The following is a 17396-nucleotide window of genomic DNA, read 5'->3' on the forward strand; positions in this document are numbered from 1 at the left end:
CTATATGACAAATGCTATGCTTAAATGCCCTTATGCGTTCTAATCCTGAGATAAACGTTGATTTATTGGGGGAGGGGTTCAATCCTTATAGGAAAGGGGAAACTGCAAACCGCTCCTTTTCAGAAACACTGGTGAGGGGATAGGCTACCTGTGCATTAGAGCTAACATGGCAGGCCCAAGTGCTTTCCTTAAAAAGGCCTGCTTGTAAGGTTGGCCTTGGCTGGTGACTGGAACTTGGATTTCAGGAGGGTTTCGCCATTTCTAGACCTGACAAGAGGGAGGCTCATGGGCCTGAACCATTTGCAAAACAGTGTGGTTTACGCTGTACAGCTGCTTCCCCTGAGAGTCTAGAACTTGGGTACGTGCTAGGCGAGGGTGCCCACATGATTAGCCCCCAGTAAAAATCCAGGGTGCTGGGGGTCTCGTGGGCTTCCTAACACATTTCACCCATGTTGCCACAACTCGTTCCTGGAGGAATTAAGAGTGTTCCATGGGACTCCCCTGGAAAAGGAGTCTTGGAGGCTTGCTCCTGGTTTTCCTCAGACTTAACCCCATGTGCCTTTTGCCCTTTGCTGATTTTGCTTTGTATTCTTTCGCTGTAATAAATCAAATTACAAATGCTGAGTCCTGTGAGTTGTCCCAGAGAAATCACTGAGCCTGGGGGTGGGCTGGGGAACTCCTAGCACAACTTCACACTGAAACACAAGAAACATTGGTTCCAGGCCCAACTATGGCCTCTATTCACTAGCTGTGTGACCTTGGGAAAATTACTTAACCTCTCTTAGCCTCCACTTCCACATCTGTAAAATGGGGGCAAAGCTAGAACCCATTGCAAGGAGCTATGGTGATACTCAAGTAGTACAGCAGAACAGTGCTGGTCAGGTTGGAAGCATGGTAAGTGCTGGGTCTTCTCCGGATCCCCCTTACATTTCTGAACTTCTTTCTTATCCCCAGAAATGCCATCCCATGGCTGGTGGCCAGTGCATCCAAGCTGAGGCATCTCTTTTGATGAAAAGAATATATTTAACACCTATTTATACCAAAGTCATTTAGTGTGTTACCTCTGCCCTTTCGGAAAGAAGAATCCGGGAAGGGCAACACTTAGCCAAAGGAATAAATCTGTGACTGTAGAATTTGAACAGAAATAGGCCAGTGGGAAAAATTATTCCGGGGAGGAAAAGGCTTTCCCAGAGCCCCTCAAAGTCCAGCATCTATTTCACCTATGTCTGAAGCTATTTGTAGGACTCTAGAAATTGTGCGTTTCCGGGGCACCTGGGTGGCTCGCTCTTTTGGGTGTCCGACTTCGGCTCAGGTCATGATCTCACAGATCGCAGGTTTGAGCCCCGTGTTGAACTCTGTGCTGACAGCTCAGAGCCTGGAGCCTGCTTCAGATTCTGTGTCTCCCTCTCTCTCTCTCTCTCTCTCTCTCTCTCTCTGTCCCTCCCCACTCACGCTCTATCTCTCTCAAAAATAAATAAACATTTTAAAAAAGAAAGAAAAAAAAAAAGAAATTGTGCATTTCCCAGGTCAGAATTCTTGACATATCCTTCTCAGGTTGGGGCTGGTTCCCAACAGTTGCATTGATCTGCTGGAACCATGTCACCTGCCATAGAGGGTCAGTTTTTAAAACGATGCCATTAGTATGGGAGGTACCACTTACTGTTGCTGGCTAGCTGGTTAGGTATGCAGACCAACAGGTAATAGGGCGTGCCCACAGTTGGCGGGCATCCAGTTAAACAGAGGGTACCTCTGCAGCACTGACAGCCAAAGCCCAGGCCAGCAAAGAGGTAGTGTGTTAGATTGGCCAGCCTGAGTCTTCCGACTTGTGGTCTGGAGGGCCATTAGTGGCCTAGAATGGATACTGTGGACCCCCAGAAACTGGGTGGGAGGGGCTTCTGACCAGTACAATTCTCATCAAGAAACAGGGTTGGATACAGGGAATGGATGAGAAGGAGGGGTGGAAGGATTAGAAAAAGAAATCAAATGAAAGAACCTGAGAGGCCTCCTGAATGAAGTGTTCAGAGGTTACATCTCATCTATAAAGCCCTTGGGTTGAGTCTGCTTTCTTTTTTTTTTTTAATTTTTTAATGTTTATTTATTTTTGAAGGAGAGAGAGAGACAAAGCGTGGGCAGGGGAGGGGCAGAGAGAGAGGGAGACACAGAATCCGAAGCAGGCTCCAGGCTCCGAGCTGTCAGCACAGAGCCCAACACGGGGCTCGAACCCAAAACCATGAGATCATGACCTGAGCCGAAGTTGGACACTCAACCCACTGAGCCACCCAGGTGCCCCGAGTCTGCTTTCTTAATTAAAGCTGACGCCATCTTGAGTCCCTGGGGTTCTTCCCTTGCTCTGACTTTACTACACAGGAGAAGGTGCCCACTTCCTTCCCTTCCACTGCTCTCTCCACCCACTTGATAATTTATTCCCAAACAGAAACTACCAGCCCTTTTTGCCTGCAGGGTGATGGTGACAATCACTCAAAGAGAAAGAGAGATGGGGAACAAAAATAAAACAGCCAATAAATAAAAATATAAAGTGGTTACAAAGGCTCGGCGTCTTACTGAGGCCTTGGTCATTGGAGTTTGAGTTCTCAGCTCTATCTTGGATGGGTGCCTTTGCCTGGGGGCCATGAGCTTGTCCCCTGAATTCAGAGACCTGGGTGTAAATCCTACTGCCACTTACAGATAGACAACCTTGGGTAAGTGCCCATCCTTCTCATTCTCTCCTGCCTTTCCTATGAAACGAAAAGAACAGTAAAAACATCTATCACCAGGTTACTGAAGGACCCAATGAGAAAATACAAGCAGCACACTTAGCCTGGTGTTTGACCTTGGTCAATGTTCTATAAATGTTACCTGACATTATTATCGGTAGTATCCTTGTTGATTGATTCAATAGGCATCAGCAAACCGTGGCCTACTATCTGTTTTTGTACAGCTCACAGGCTAAAAATGGTTTTCACAGATGAATATTCGCAATCGATTTGATGAGAGAGAACGCTAACTTTGAATCACAATTAAATGAAATGTTATCCCCCCCAAAAAAGGAATTCTATTTTTCTCATTACACTATACTATAAAAAAAGTATTTGGGGCGCCTGGGTGGCTCAGTCGGTTGAGCGTCCGACTTCGGCTCAGGTCATGATCTCGCGGTTTGTGAGTTCAAGCCCCGCGTCGGGCTCTGTGCTGATGGCTCAGAGCCTGGAGCCTGTTTCGGATTCTGTGTCTCCCTCTCTCTCTGACCCTCCCCCGTTCATGCTCTGTCTCTCTCTGTCTCAAAAATAAATAAAAAAGTATTCATTTATTATTATACTTTGAATTTTGTCAATTAAAAAAATGTGGTAATGCGTTTACACTCTTGTTTTGGACGTTTTTAATTGGGCCAGAACATCTGAAATATGTATCATCTGGCCCTCTACAGAAAAAGTTCGATTCCTGTTCTAGAACAACGTACCAGTGCCACTGCCTTCCTCTTCTCTGCTAACACCCATTTTTTTTTAATGTTTATTTTTGAGAGAGAGAGAGCGAAAGAGTGTGAGTGGGGGAGGGTCAGAGAAAAGGGGACAGAGGATCTGCCGTGGGCTCTGCACTGATAGCAGTGAGCCCGACGTGGGGCTCAAACTCACGAACCGTGAGATCATGACCCGAGCCGAAGTCGGACGCTCAACTAACTGAGCCACCCAGATGCCCCTCTGCCAACATTCTTGATGTTGGAACTCACTTCTTTCCTTCCCCACCCCCCGACCCCTATAACCATAGTTTGGCCAGTCAAGGGTCTCGAAGAGTTGACTTACGACTCAGGGACCCACAAAATGGGAGATTTCCACCTCAGTATCTTGGGTTCCCTGCCAATTAGAAGAGTTATCTTTAGGCATTTCTCTTTATACCAGCATTTTGATTTAAAAATAACCTAAGAATAGGGGCGCCTTGGTGGCTCAGTTGGCTAAGCAACTGACTCCAGCTCAGGTCATGATCTCACAGTTCGTGGGTTCGAGCCCTGCGTCAGGCTCTGTACTGACAGCTCAGAGCCTGGAGCCTACTTCGGATTCTGTGTCTCCCTGTCTCTGCCCCTCCCCTGCTCACTCTCGGTCTCTCTCTCTCTCTCTCTCTCTCAAAAAAAATAAAAAACATTAAAAAAAAATGACCTAAGACTATATCAGGTAGTCTCTGCTAATCAGTGGGCATACCTATGATTCTAGAGTGAGATAAGATCCTTGGGAAAATTCAGAGACTGTTCTGATACCACTTTTAGAGACTGAATATAGAGACATATGTGACAACCCCACTGCCTCCCGATTTCCCTAGTGATTGCCAATCCCATCCACAAAGCCGGAACCCAGAGATCTTCAGCTTCTTATAGGGACGCATCTCTGCTTCAGATGAGTTTGGCGAGACTCAAATTAATCGCGCTCCGGGCAAGGATCCTCCATTTTCTGAAAGGGGCCAACAATGCTTCTTCAACTTGCCCAACACACTCTTTCCCTAGGACCTTATGTTATCATGAGGCAGAGTGTCACCGCCAGCATCATAGAATGAGTGCAAATAGATTAGCTCAATTAGCCAGGGAACATGGGACTTTCCTGAGGCCCCTTTCCTGGAAGTCTGGAATGGTGGCCACATCACTTGCTAGACAAAAGTGCTCCCCATCTCCCAAACCCCAGCTGATTCCAAAGAGAGTCTTGGAGGTTGATACAAACCAGCTTCCTCGCTGTCCGTGTGCCATCCGGCTCAAATGTTCCCTCAACACTTGCTTGGCCTGAGAAAAACAGACACAGGGAGTTTGGCACCATGTGCCATGAGATCTGACTGTGGCTTTCATGGGCTTATCTGATTGCTCAGCTCCCCCCGTGCGTGAGAGATGATATCTTTAAAGAAGAACAGTCTAGTGGAATGTGTTAAGGTCTCTGCTACCTTGCCCATCCCTCCAGCAGGGAACACACAGGAGTTCTACCCTCATACCCACCCCAATTTGGAGGCAGAAGAGGATGGGTAAGTCAATGAAATAAACAGCCTTGGCAGCCCTGAACTGCTCCGGACTAAGGGATTTCTGTATTTTCGGGAGCGCCAGTCCCAATCTGGAGGGCAAGGCTTTTCAACTGCACCATTAAATTAACAAGTAATAGTACAGTCTTTCATTCTGAAGCAAACGACAAAATCACATTGCAATCCCCATTCCTGGCACATTAAATCACTCCAGGCTTGTAAAAAACCTGACTCCCTGGAAGGCAGAGGTACAAAACGCCCCTGATCAATAGGCAGACGTCCCAACAGTAAGGAGGGAGAGGCTACTGGCTTCATAGTCAGCTTGTGTCTCTACAGCATCTCTGTCCGTTCACGCACTCAAACTCACAGATAACAACTTGTCACATCTCAGAATTTGTTTTCCTAGCTTCCAAGGCCATGTTGAAATGTTTCCAAACTTCTCTCTTAAGAGACTAAGTTATCAACCATGTCAGTGAAAAGACGGGAAAAGCAAGATCTGGACACACGGAGTCCCTGACCCACAGAAGGTCCTGTTCAAAAGGCTTCGATATGAACGGATTCCAGGGAACCTGAGATGCAGTTTTCCCACAGGAATCCCATCACCTGCTTGACCAGTTGGTCAAGATAACATAAACCAAGTGCGTATAGCGTGCCCAGTTCTGTGCTGAGGGCTGTGCATGTTAATGTCACGAATGTGCGCAGTGAATCTGTGCCTCGGTTCCACCGTTATCCCTGATTCACACATGACAAAACTGAAGTGAAAGATGTTCGAGTGATTTCCCCAAGGTCACAAGGACAATAGCCAGCAGCACCTGGATTTGAACTTAGGCAGCTGGACCTCAGTGTATGCTCGCAGCCACTCAGCAATACCATGGCCCTCCCAGAAATAGTGATTGGGTCAGACCTAATCCATATTCCAAAATCTTCCATGCAGAATGAGGGCTGAGTCCAATCTGAGATGTCAAGGCTTCTCCTTCAGCCACTGTCTGAGGAGGAGCAGGGAGAGGCTCCCTGATGCCCGGAGGGGTCTGGTGTTTGTCTGGGCTTCTCCTAGAACAGGAGCAAGACCTGAGATTCTGGAGGGCTCCGGTATACGTGGAACCAGAGGACATCTGTGCTACAGACCGAATGTTTGTAACCCTTCCAAGATTCATGCTGAAACCTAATCCTCAGTGTGATGGTTTTTGGAGGTGGGGCCTTTGGGGGAGGTGATAAGGCCCTAAGAGTCGAGTCCTCATGAATGGGACTGGCGCCTTCTGAGGAGAGACCCCGGAGAGATTGCTTCCTCTCTCTCTCCCCTCTGCCAAGTGAGGACACAATGAGAAGACTTTATCTACAAACCAAGAAGCAAGCCTCACCGGACACTGGGTCTGCCGGCACCTTGATCTTCGATTCCCAGCCTCCGGAATTGCCAGAAGTATTTGTTGTTGAAACCATCCAGCCTAGGTTACTTTTGTTACAGCAGCCCAAACTAAGACAGTCGGTGTCCTGTTTTCACAAACGAGCCTACACCAATTGAGGACACTGAATAAGTGTCCATACTATGAATCACATCACAGTAACTCAGGAAGCCCCAAAAGCTATTTGCATTTAGGGATTCTTTTTTTTTTTTTTTTTTTTTAATTTTTATTCAGGTTTTAGAGACAGAGACACAGCGCAAACAGGGGAGGGACAGAGAGAGAGGGAGACACAGAATCCGAAGCAGCCTCCAGGCTCTGTCAGCAGCCCGGACGCAGGGCTCGAACTCACGAACATTGAGATCATGACCTGAGCTGAAGTCGGATGCTTAACTGACTGAGCCACCCAGGCGCGCCTTTAGGGATTCTTTTAAAATTAAGTTCACATTCATCATAAAAAGGCCTTGCGTTTATCTCCCTACAGGGCAATAGTGAAACTAATCCACCCTCCAGTAAACTTAGCCAATGATTAATCAATGTCAGATAAAGTCATCATAAACTGGAGGGAGTGATGATAATTTTTTAAAAAGTAACAAGCTGTATTGCCATCTTACTCGGGAGTCAGAAGAGAAGATATGTATTGAGCAGACTGACATGAGGAGTTATTAATGACCGGCAGTTGGAGTGACCTGCCCATGGGAGCACAATGACCACTGAATAGAGCTGGGCCAAGGTGGGCGACATTTTTAATACACCCACATTCATCCCAGGCAACTCAGCAGTTCAACTACGGCATCTCCAGACACGAAAACACGGTCCTCCAAAATCCTATAAGCCTCAAGGGTTGGGGGCAACCTTGGAGACCATCGAAAAACCTAGAAGTGTCCTTGAAGCCTTGCTTTTCCTCATCCTCCACTTCCAATCCCCCCCAACAGGTCTTACCGGCCTACCTCCAAAATAGTCTGAAGCTGTGCATTGTCACCAAGGACACTGCCACCACCGTGGTTCTGGCCACCAACATCTTGTGTGCCTCCAAGTGGCTTCCCTATTTGCATCAGTCCTTCTTGAGATCACGCACAGACATAGTGAAATAATGCCACACACATGCTTAAAGTTCCAGGAGTTTCCTCTGGCATCCAGAACAACCACAACAACAAAAATCTCAATTCCTTGCCAGGTATATTAGTTTCTTGGGGCCGCCTTACCAAGTGCCATGAACTTGGTGGCTTAAAACCATACAAGTGAGTTCTCTCACAGAAGTCTGAAATTGAGGAGTCAGGAGGGCAACTCTTGCTCCAAAGGGCCCAGGGGACCAAGAGAGACTCCTTCCTTGCTTTTTTCCAGGGAGCTGACCATGGGTCCCTGGCATTCCTTCCAGCTGCATCCCCCACTTCCTGCCTCTGTCATCAGATGATGTTCTCCTTGTGTGTCTCTGCATTTTCCTCTTTAAAAAAACAAAAACTTTTTTTTACATCTATTTATTTTTGAGACAGGGCACAAGTGGGGGAAGAGCAGAGAAAGAGGGAGGCACAGAATCCGAAGCAGGCTCCAGGCTCTGAGCTGTCAGCACAGAGCCCGACATGGGGCTTGAACTTACAAACAGTGAGATCATGACCTGAGCAGAAGTTGGACACTTAACCAACTCGGCCACCCAGGCGCCCCAGCATTTTCCTCTCCTTAGGATGATACCAGTCAGTTTGGATTAGGGCCCACCCCAATGACTTCATCTCAACACGATTTCATCTGCAAAGACCCTATTTCCAAATAAGACCATGTTCACAGATACCAGGAGTTAGGACTTCAATATTGGGGGGGGGGGGGGTGGCAAGGGGGGAAGGACAAGGATATAATTCAACCCATAACACAAGTCCTACCGGGCCCTACCTCACACGTCCCACGCCCTCACACACTGGGCTCGCACCACACCGCCTTGTCTCGTGAGCACACACACCACACTCAACTCACCTTGCACTGGATATCGTTCTGCCTGGATCGCTCTTATCTTTGCATGACTGGTTCCTACTTATCATTCAGCTTAAATGTCATTTCCTCTAAAAGGTTCTCTCTGACCCCCCTAATTTTTTTTTAATGTTTTGTTTATTTTTGAGAGAGAGACAGACACAGAGAGATGGAGTGTGAGTGGGGGAGGGGCACAGAGAGGGGGAGACACAGAATCTGAAGCGGGCTCCAGGCCCCGAGCTGTCAGCACAGCGCCCGACGTGGAGCTCGAACCCACGATCTGCAAGATCATGACCTGAGCCGAAGTTGGTCGCTTAACCAACTGAGCCACCCTAGAGCCCTGACCCCCTAATTTAAAGTGTTTCAGGGGTGCCTGAGTGGCTCAGTCAGTTAAGCGGCCAGCTTCAGCTCAGGTCATGATTTTGTGGTTCACAAGTTCAAGCCCCTTTGTGCTGACAGCTCAGAGCCTGGAGCCTGCTTCGGGATCTGTGTCTCCCCCTCTCTCTGCCCCTCTCCCACTCGCACTCTGTCTCTCTCTCTCCTCTCTCAAAAAAATAAACATTAAAAAATAAGTAGATAGATAGATAGATAGATAAAAATAAAATGTTTTGGAGAATCACCCAGACTCAATGCTCTGCATAGCCCTCATCACTGTGATATCTCCTGATGCATTTATGTACTTGCTTATTGTCTACCTTTCTTCCCCCACCAGAGTGTCAGCTCCACGAGGGCAGGGGCCTGGTCTGTCCTATTCACTCCTGTGGCCGGGGCCTTGAACGGTACCTGGCATTGGGCTTTCAATCAATCTGTGTTGACTAAAGAAATAAGTAAATCATTTTACAGATGAGGAAACGAGGGAGCAGTGATCACACGTATATTTCTACACGGATACCCGTCGAAACCAGTAAGCAGCACACTGTCTTTGTAAAGGGCTATCGAGCACGTATTTTAGGCTCTGCAGACCATACGATCTGCATCGCTGCCACTCAAGTCTGCCGTGGCAGCACCAGAGGCAGTCAGAGATAAGATGTACATGGATGAGTGTGGCTGTGTTCCAATAAAACTCCATTTATGGCCACTGGAATTTCATATAATTTTTACATGTCACAAATATTCTTCTTTTGGTTTTGTTTTCCCCAACCATTGAAAAATGTAAAAAATATTCACAGCCTACAGGCCAGATATGGCCCACAGATATGGCTATAGTTTGCCACCCCCATTCTAAATTCATGCGTGTATATCAACAGGTAAGACGGTGTTTTTGGAACGTGCACTATGTAATATAATAGCAGCTCATGTCAAGCCCCGTGGTCAGCACTATAGCATAAGAGCGCTAGGCCTTACAAGGTATGTAATGCATTATCCCCAATTAACAAAGAAAAACTAATGCTCAGAGATATTAAGCTACTTCCTCAAGGTGACATAACTTTAGGATTGGAACTCAGGCAAGACTGACTCCATCATGTTACACTCTGACTCTGGTGCACAATCAAACGATATTAAACAGCAAGGATGATACTAACTAGCTGAAAGTAATCACTAACTACTCTGCCAAGAGCCATTAATGGCAATTTATCTAGATAAACCAGAATCTAGTTTTCACAGGAATTCTAGGACGCAAGAATTCCTTCTGTCCCCATTTTATGGATAAGGAAATTCAGGTGTGAGAGGTCACTCGGTGAGCAGGAAGCAGAGCCAGGGATGAAACCCAGGCATCAACTCCAAAGCCCTCCTCCCTCCAGTCCAAGGCTCCGAGCGCCCGGCCAGCCGACCCCAGTGTCCCGCCACCGCACTTACGGGCCACCCGCAGCCACACTCGGAACCACCGCGTCTCATTCAGGACCTCCCGGCAGGTGTAGTTTCCCTCATCCTGCAGCCTCAGTGCCTTGATGTGCAGCGAGCTGGCATTGGCCAGAGAGAAGCGCGGCTCATCCGGCCGGAAGCTGGAATTGGAGGACAGGAGGAAGACAGGCTCCGAGTCATTCCGGTACCAGGTCACGAGGCCCCTTGGTCCCGAGATGTTGCCACAGTGCAGAGTAACGTTCTCGTGAACCTCTCCGATGACCGGAGCCTCTAATCCTGTACAAGGAAAGATCAGGCCGTTACTACATTTCTTCATCTCGGAACACCCTCCCTTGTGCACAATGTCTCTGCATTAGGATTTTTAAAAAATCAGGTGTGTGTTTTTAAGAGCCTCCACTCTGGGGGGGGGGGGATTACTGGCCAGTGCTGATTTTAATGAACGTGTGGTAAATGGCAATTGCAGAGACAGCCCCAATGTCCCCCTCCCCCACTACCCAGGCCCCTCACCGCCCTTCACCGCCTGACCGCACTGCCCTCCCACCCTAACGCTTGCTCTGGCCAATAAGATGTTAGCAAATGTGATGCAAACACAGGCTTAAAAAGCACTTGTGTAATTGGGCTTGCTCACTGTCACTCCTGCCGTCACCTTGAGAAGGAGGTGCCCAGGTTAGATCCCAGGAGGAAGATGGAAGCTAGGTGTGCAGACCCCAGTGGTCCCAATCACCTGAGCTGAGGCCATTCCAGATCAGCCTTCAGCTGCTGAGTCGATGCCCCAACATGCCAGTGAGCCCAGGCAAGATCAGCAGAGCTGATTAACCCCAGCCCTTAAGCAATAAGCACTGACTGTCATTTTGTGATTATTATGCAGCACCTTTGTGGCAATAAATAACCGATACAGAACCCAAGTGGTTTTATTTGCCTAGAAATCCAGAAGGGATGAAAGGAAGAGGGCCTGGGCTTTGTTCCCACAGTCCTTTCTCCATCTGAGGTGCGAATGATCCTGGAGTCAAAGCTCTCTTGCAGCTCCGACTTTGGGCATGCCCTATGCTAGGTACTGGGGAGCCAAGGATGGGCAAAACAGGGGGAGCCAAGGATAAGCAATACAGAGGGAGACGTCTGGGATCTCCCAGGCTAGTGGGGAAAACAGACAATAAACTGGCAATTACAATACAGTGTGATAAGTACTATGACAGGGCCTCCGAGAAGAGGCTCCTAAGGTCCAGCTGGGGTGACCGCCAGGGAGGTTTCCTCCAGGAGGCCACACTGAGATCTGATGGACAGGTAGGAATTAGCCAGGTAGAGGGAACAGCAAGTTCATAAACCCAGACCAGCAGCAGCAGCCGCAGGGCGGTGGCTCTGTTAGAAATGCAAATGATCAGGTCCCACCCCAGAACATTTAAATCAGATAAATCACCCATCTGGGCGTGGCAGTGGAAGGTAGGCTGCATTTTAACAAACCCTCCAGGTGATTCTGATGCTCACTCACGACTGACAGTTGGCTAAGGGCCACTGATCTGGCACAGGCTGTCACCAGGTAACAAGAAGCAAACGCAGCCCATTTTGCTGAGAAGTGTGGAAATTTTCCAGCCCCCCCGCCCCGGCCTGCCCCCCACAGTCAACAACCAAATACAAAGAGGCCACAGGCACAGGAATAATTGGCAGACCCTGTGAGGAGTCTTTGACTCATGCTGTCACACTCAGTAGAGGAGAAAAGTGTGATGCCAAGAAGGAGAGTGGGCTAACTCCAAGTCCTGCAGTGAAAAGGCAGCAGGGTGGGACCAGAAGCTAGACTTCTTGCCATCCTCCAGCACGTTCTCTTTCCGCCACCTCAGAAGCTTCCAAAGTATGTGAATCTACGGGATTTGCGAAAGGTGGTATTTCATCACAAAATAAATTGCCTTTGACAACAGTACTGGGACAACTGAGTGAAGGTGGACCCCTTACCTCACACCATATGTGAGAAATTAACTCAACTGGACCACAGATCTAAATGGAAGAGCTAAAACTATACAGTGCTTAGGAAAAAAAATAAAAGAATAAATCTTTGTCACTTTGGGTTAAGCAATGGTTTCTCAGGACACCAAAAGCACAAGCGAGGAAAGAAAAACGGGTAAGTTGGACTTTGTCAGAATTAAACACTTCTGTGCATCCAATGACACCATCAAGAAAGTGAAAAGACAATGTACAGACTGGGAGAAAATACCTGCAAATCATTTATCTGATGAGGGGTTTGTACCCAGAACATATAAAGAACTCTCAGAATTCAACAATAAAAAGATAAATAATACAGCTTAAAAATGGGCAAAGGATCTGAACACATGTCTCCAAAAAGATCTACAAAAGGCCAGTAAGCACATGAGAAGATGCTCATCATAAGTCACTAAAGAAATGCAAATCAGAACCACAGTAAGGGACCTACCACGGTATACCTACTAGAATGGCTGGAATCAAAGAGAATAGCAAATTAACAAATACTGGAAAAGATGCAGCGACTGGAACCCTTCTGCATTGTCGGTAGGGTTCTTAAACGGTGTGGCGACTTTGGAAAACAGGTTGGCATTTCCTGACAAGGTTAAAGTAACAGGATGACTCAGCAGTGCGACTCCTGGGTGGACATCCAGGAGAAAGGAAAACGTGTCTACACAAAGACTTCACACGTACATTCACAGCAGTATTATTCATAATGGCCAAAAGATGGAAATGTCCATCTAATGCCCATCAGCTGATGAGTAGATAAATGGTATATCCATATGGTGGGAACATTATTTGGCCATAAAAAGGGATGAATGAATGGCATGGATGGATCCTGAAAACATTACAGTAAGTGAAAGAACGCAGTCATAAAAGACTACATATCGTGAGTCCGTTTATATGAAATGTCTGAAATGAGCAAGTCTACAAAGATAAAAAGTAGGGTAGCAGGTGTCTAGGGCTGAGGAAAGTGGCCTGGCGGGGGTGGGGGGAGTGGGGGGAAGAAGGAGGTAGTGAGGCGTTAACTGCTAACACTCAAGCCTGATGCTTCTTCTTAGAGTGCTGAAAACATTCTGGACTTAATTAGTGGTGATGGTTGCATAATCTTGTGAATATACTCAAAACCACTGACTGACATAGTTTAAAAGGGTGCATTTTATCGTAGGTAAGTTATATCTCAATAATGTGGCAGAAAAATAAACAAACTGCCACCTGCCTCTGACAACCCTTCCCGATTATAAAAGAAAGAGTAACAGTGATTTGTCTTTGGCCCTTTGTATGGTTAGAAGGGGCTCCCTTTGAAAGACTGGAAGCCAGCCTGGAGCCACGGGACGCTCCAACTCTCCCTCATCCTAGCTGCACCACTCCCACATGCCGGGACAGCACGGAAAAAATAAACAAAACAAAACAAAACAAACTCTAAGTCAGTCGCTGGAAGGCGGAGAATGTCGTCTAATGACAGAGGTGCCAAAACAGCAAGAAATCTTTCCGAAAGATCACTTGGAAAGGCAGGTAAGAATTAGTTTAAGTGATTAGGCCTGAGGACCCAGGTCCTCAGTGGCAATCCCCACAGAGGAGAGAAGACGGGCTGTAGCATTACAGACGCAGTAGGTGTTCATGAGACCTGCAGACCTGCCCCTTCCTGGGCTCCCTGGCAAAGGAAGAAAGAAAGAACTTGGAAAAACCCCGGCAAAACTTGAATCTCGTAACTTGAGCCAACATGGTCTTCTCCTCCAAGGAGCAGAATGACACAATCACAAAAGAGACCATTTGGAGGCATGCCCCTTCTCCTGGCTTCGCTCACTCCGTTCTTTTTAACCACTGAAGCTGAAGGTGACCTTGGAGGTCCTCTCAATCCTGACATGCGGCAGTCCTGAGTGCTGGGGTCAAGATGAGGCGGGCCAAGTCCTCATTTTACAGATGAGAAAATTGAGGTTCACAAAGCTTCTGTGATTTACTTAAGGGCCCACACAAGTCACTGGGAGAGCTGGGACTGCCACTGAGGTCTTCATACGTCTGGTCACCCAACCAGACAAGATGAGACAATGAGACAACTATTTGTGTCACTAGAAGCTGTCCCCACAGCATCTAGAGGGTCCTCGAATGCCCCCCCTCCCCGCCCCGGGCCACCAACCTTAAATTCAGAATAGGGACCGAAAAGCAACATGAGCAACCACTTCCCAGGGCTGCCCTCATATTATCATCCTTTACAGAGTTGGGGGATCGTACCCACTTATTTTCCTACCAACTTCTCCCCAAGAATGACCTGGGATTGGGGCGCCTGGGTGGCGCAGTCGGTTAAGCGTCCGACTTCAGCCAGGTCACGATCTCGCGGTCCGGGAGTTCGAGCCCCGCGTCAGGCTCTGGGCTGATGGCTCAGAGCCTGGAGCCTGTTTCCGATTCTGTGTCTCCCTCTCTCTCTGCCCCTCCCCCGTTCATGCTCTGTCTCTCTCTGTTCCAAAAATAAATAAACGTTGAAAAAAAAAAAAATTAAAAAAAAAAAAAAAAGAAAAGAATGACCTGGGATTGATAAGCTCAGGTGACAGTGCAGGCATGAAGACTGTCTAGAGTTAGGTGACAGGAGAAAGTTTTTTTTTTCCCCCTAAGATAACTCCCGATTTGAAAGATAAACAACAAACATACACCAAGCTACGGAAGCCCTCCTAGCACTACACACGAAGGTGAACTTAGCCTGGGTATCAAAATGACTGGGCGTGGCGGTAGAGAAAGTGTCCCTGTGTGGTGAGCGGCAGACAGCCTAGACGCTGGTTCACTCCAGTGCGATGATACCAACGCAGAGGTCTGATGTCCCCAGGTCCCTGATATTCACAGAGCAGTAAACACCGCAGACAGCCAGAGAAAAGGGAACAATCACCTTTAACTTCTGGACACAACCAGTTGGAGACTGTCTGGCCTCTCCTTTCCTCCATTAGCACAGTGGCCATTAAGTCCAAAGCCTGCAGGGGTCAGCACATAAGGTCCATCACTGAAGGGGGTTAGGGGTAACTACAACAGGAGAGATGGGACAAATTTGGGGTCACATGCCCTAGAGAGAAGGGGTGACCACTGCTCAGTTCCAGGTGGAAAAGTAGGCCCTGTGCTGCCAGATCATCTGATTTTTCCAGATAAACCAGAAACCTAGACTATGGGAAATTTTACTGCTTTTAAATGAATGCTGAAAACAAAACAAAATAAAATCTTTTTTAATGTTTATTTATTTTTGAGAGAGACAGAGAGAGAGACTGTGAGAGCATGAGTGGGGGAGGGGCAGAGAGAGGGGGAGACACAGAATCTGAAGCAGGCTCCAGGCTCCGAGCTGTCAGCACAGAGCCCGACGCAGGGCTCCAACTCACGAACCGTGAGATTGTGACCTGAGCTGAAGTTGGATGCTCAACCGACTGAATCACCCAAGCGCCCCAAAACAAAAAATCTTATGAGAGCCTGACCATTAGGAACTTTTGGCACTTGCTGCTAGGAAGCTCAAAGTGCAATTCCTCTAAGAACCTACAAGAGGAGATCAGCAGTGTGAGCTGCACTGGGCAACACAGAAAATAAGGCTCCAAGTATTCTGGCAAATTACATCACCTCCTGGGCCCATCTCCTTTCCCTCTACCTGAGCCCTCACTCTCACTGCTCATCACCCTGCCCTGCACACAAAAGACATGCGTTCTCTGGTGAATTAATTCAAAAATGCTTTTTTAATGTTTTTTTACCCTATATATTTTCTCTGATCTTATTATTACAAGGGGGAGCACAGATGGAGCATTTAAGACTTTCTGCCAATCATGTCAAGTGGAAGAGGTCATGTCAAGTGCAAGGGCAAGTTTTTTGTAAGCGAAATTACGTCAAAATAAAACAGTTTTGTTTGTTTTTTAGGTGAAGGAGGAAGGCAGGGTTCTGAATGTGCTAGTCTGCACAGGTCGGCTTGCAGGGGTGTGTAGGGAAAGCCACAGGTTACAAGTGTAAGGCGAGTTCAACCTTGGGCAGAGGAAGGAGAGAAAAATAAAGGAGCCTAGAGTTTGAGCCCCAACACAGCAGGTAAAACCAGAACGCAAATTTACATCCGACGCCTTAAAAAACAAAACAAAACAAAAAAAAAAACCCAAAACAAAACACCACTCTGCCCCCTACACGTGTCTCTTCAATTTTCCTATCTTCAAAATTTCCCTCTTCAAATTCCCCAATTTCCCCATCACCTCTCCGCAGGCCCTCCGCAGCCTCGCTGGCTGCCCACTCCAAGGGACTGGGGCTATCTTGCCCTCCATCAGGCGCCCGGGAAAATTCCTTCCTGCAAAGAGAGCCGAGCAGCGAGCAGGAAACTCAAGACCCTCCCGGGGCGGCTGCGGGGCCGCGGCCACAACGGGCTCCCGCGGAGTCGTAGGGAATTGGGTCTCCGGCTCTCCCCTCCCCTCCCCTCCCCTCCCGTGGCCCGGCGAAGCTCAACTTCTCCCTCGGGATCGCGGCCCCTTACCTGCGGCGACCCAGCGGGCCAGCAGCACCCCGAGGCAGACGAGGACCCGCGGCCGGGACGCCCGGACGCCCGCGGCCATCTCGCCCCCGATGCCGGCCGGGGGCTCCTCAGGAAGCGCAGGCGCCGGCTGGGTGGACGTGCGCCCCCGCCCCTAGGGCCCCGGCCCCCGGGGTACTGAGCGCTCCTCCCGAGTCCTCGGAACGACCGAGTAGCTCCGCTTTCCGCAGCCCCTAGGAAGGATGCTTGGGCTGAGCCCGAAGTCCGGGTTTGGGAGCTGCGCCGGGCTCCCGGCGCGGTTCTGGCCCCGGAGCGCCCGGCCCGGGGTGGGAGGGCGCACCCCGCCCTCTGCGCCCGCCACCCACTCCCGCTCGCGGAAAACAACAGGAGCCGGACTCCCTCCCGCCTCCCTTCCAGGCGGGAGCCCAACTTCCTCTACCTTGGCCGGGGAGGAGGGCTTTATGCAAAGGGCGCGCGCCCGGGCGCGCCGAGCCGAGTCCGGCCCGGTCGGGGGTGGAGCGCGGAGGCCGGTCCCTCCCCGAGCCCACTGCGCCCGGGACGGCAGCCTGGAGTCGAGTCGCGGGGACCGCTGGGCCGTGCAGAGCCCTGCGGCTGCCGCAGGACGGCACCCCGGTCCCCGGCCCCCGGCCCGCCGGGCGCTCCGGCTGCAGCACCCGGAGAGGCGGGCCGCCCGGCTGCAGGATTCAGGGTCCCCTCGGCGTCCCAGCTTAGCTCTTCCAGGGTGCTCCCGTGCTCTCCTGTGCTCCGGGCGGACGCCAGGACCGCCATGGCTGTCCCCGCCTACCCTTTGCAGA

At 49.2% G+C, this 17396-nt stretch overlaps 1 protein-coding gene across 1 annotated transcript in view; it reads right to left on the reverse strand.

Annotated features, from left to right (window-relative positions):
* VSIG10 (V-set and immunoglobulin domain containing 10) overlaps positions 1 to 17396 on the reverse strand; it is a 36217-nt gene extending 18821 nt beyond the window's left edge. Inside the window, exons 1-2 of the mRNA XM_086681800.1 lie at positions 16585 to 17396; positions 10137 to 10418 (exon numbers count right to left, since the gene is read on the reverse strand). Of these exons, the coding sequence (XP_086537926.1) occupies positions 10137 to 10418; positions 16585 to 16663 (361 nt within the window). The 5' untranslated portion in view covers positions 16664 to 17396. The remainder of the gene's footprint in view (positions 1 to 10136; positions 10419 to 16584) is intronic.

The sequence above is a fragment of the Puma concolor genome, chromosome D3 (genome assembly GCF_028749965.1).
Source record: "Puma concolor isolate L17-30 chromosome D3, mPumCon1.1.hap2, whole genome shotgun sequence".
In the NCBI taxonomy this organism is placed as follows: Eukaryota; Metazoa; Chordata; class Mammalia; order Carnivora; family Felidae; genus Puma; species Puma concolor.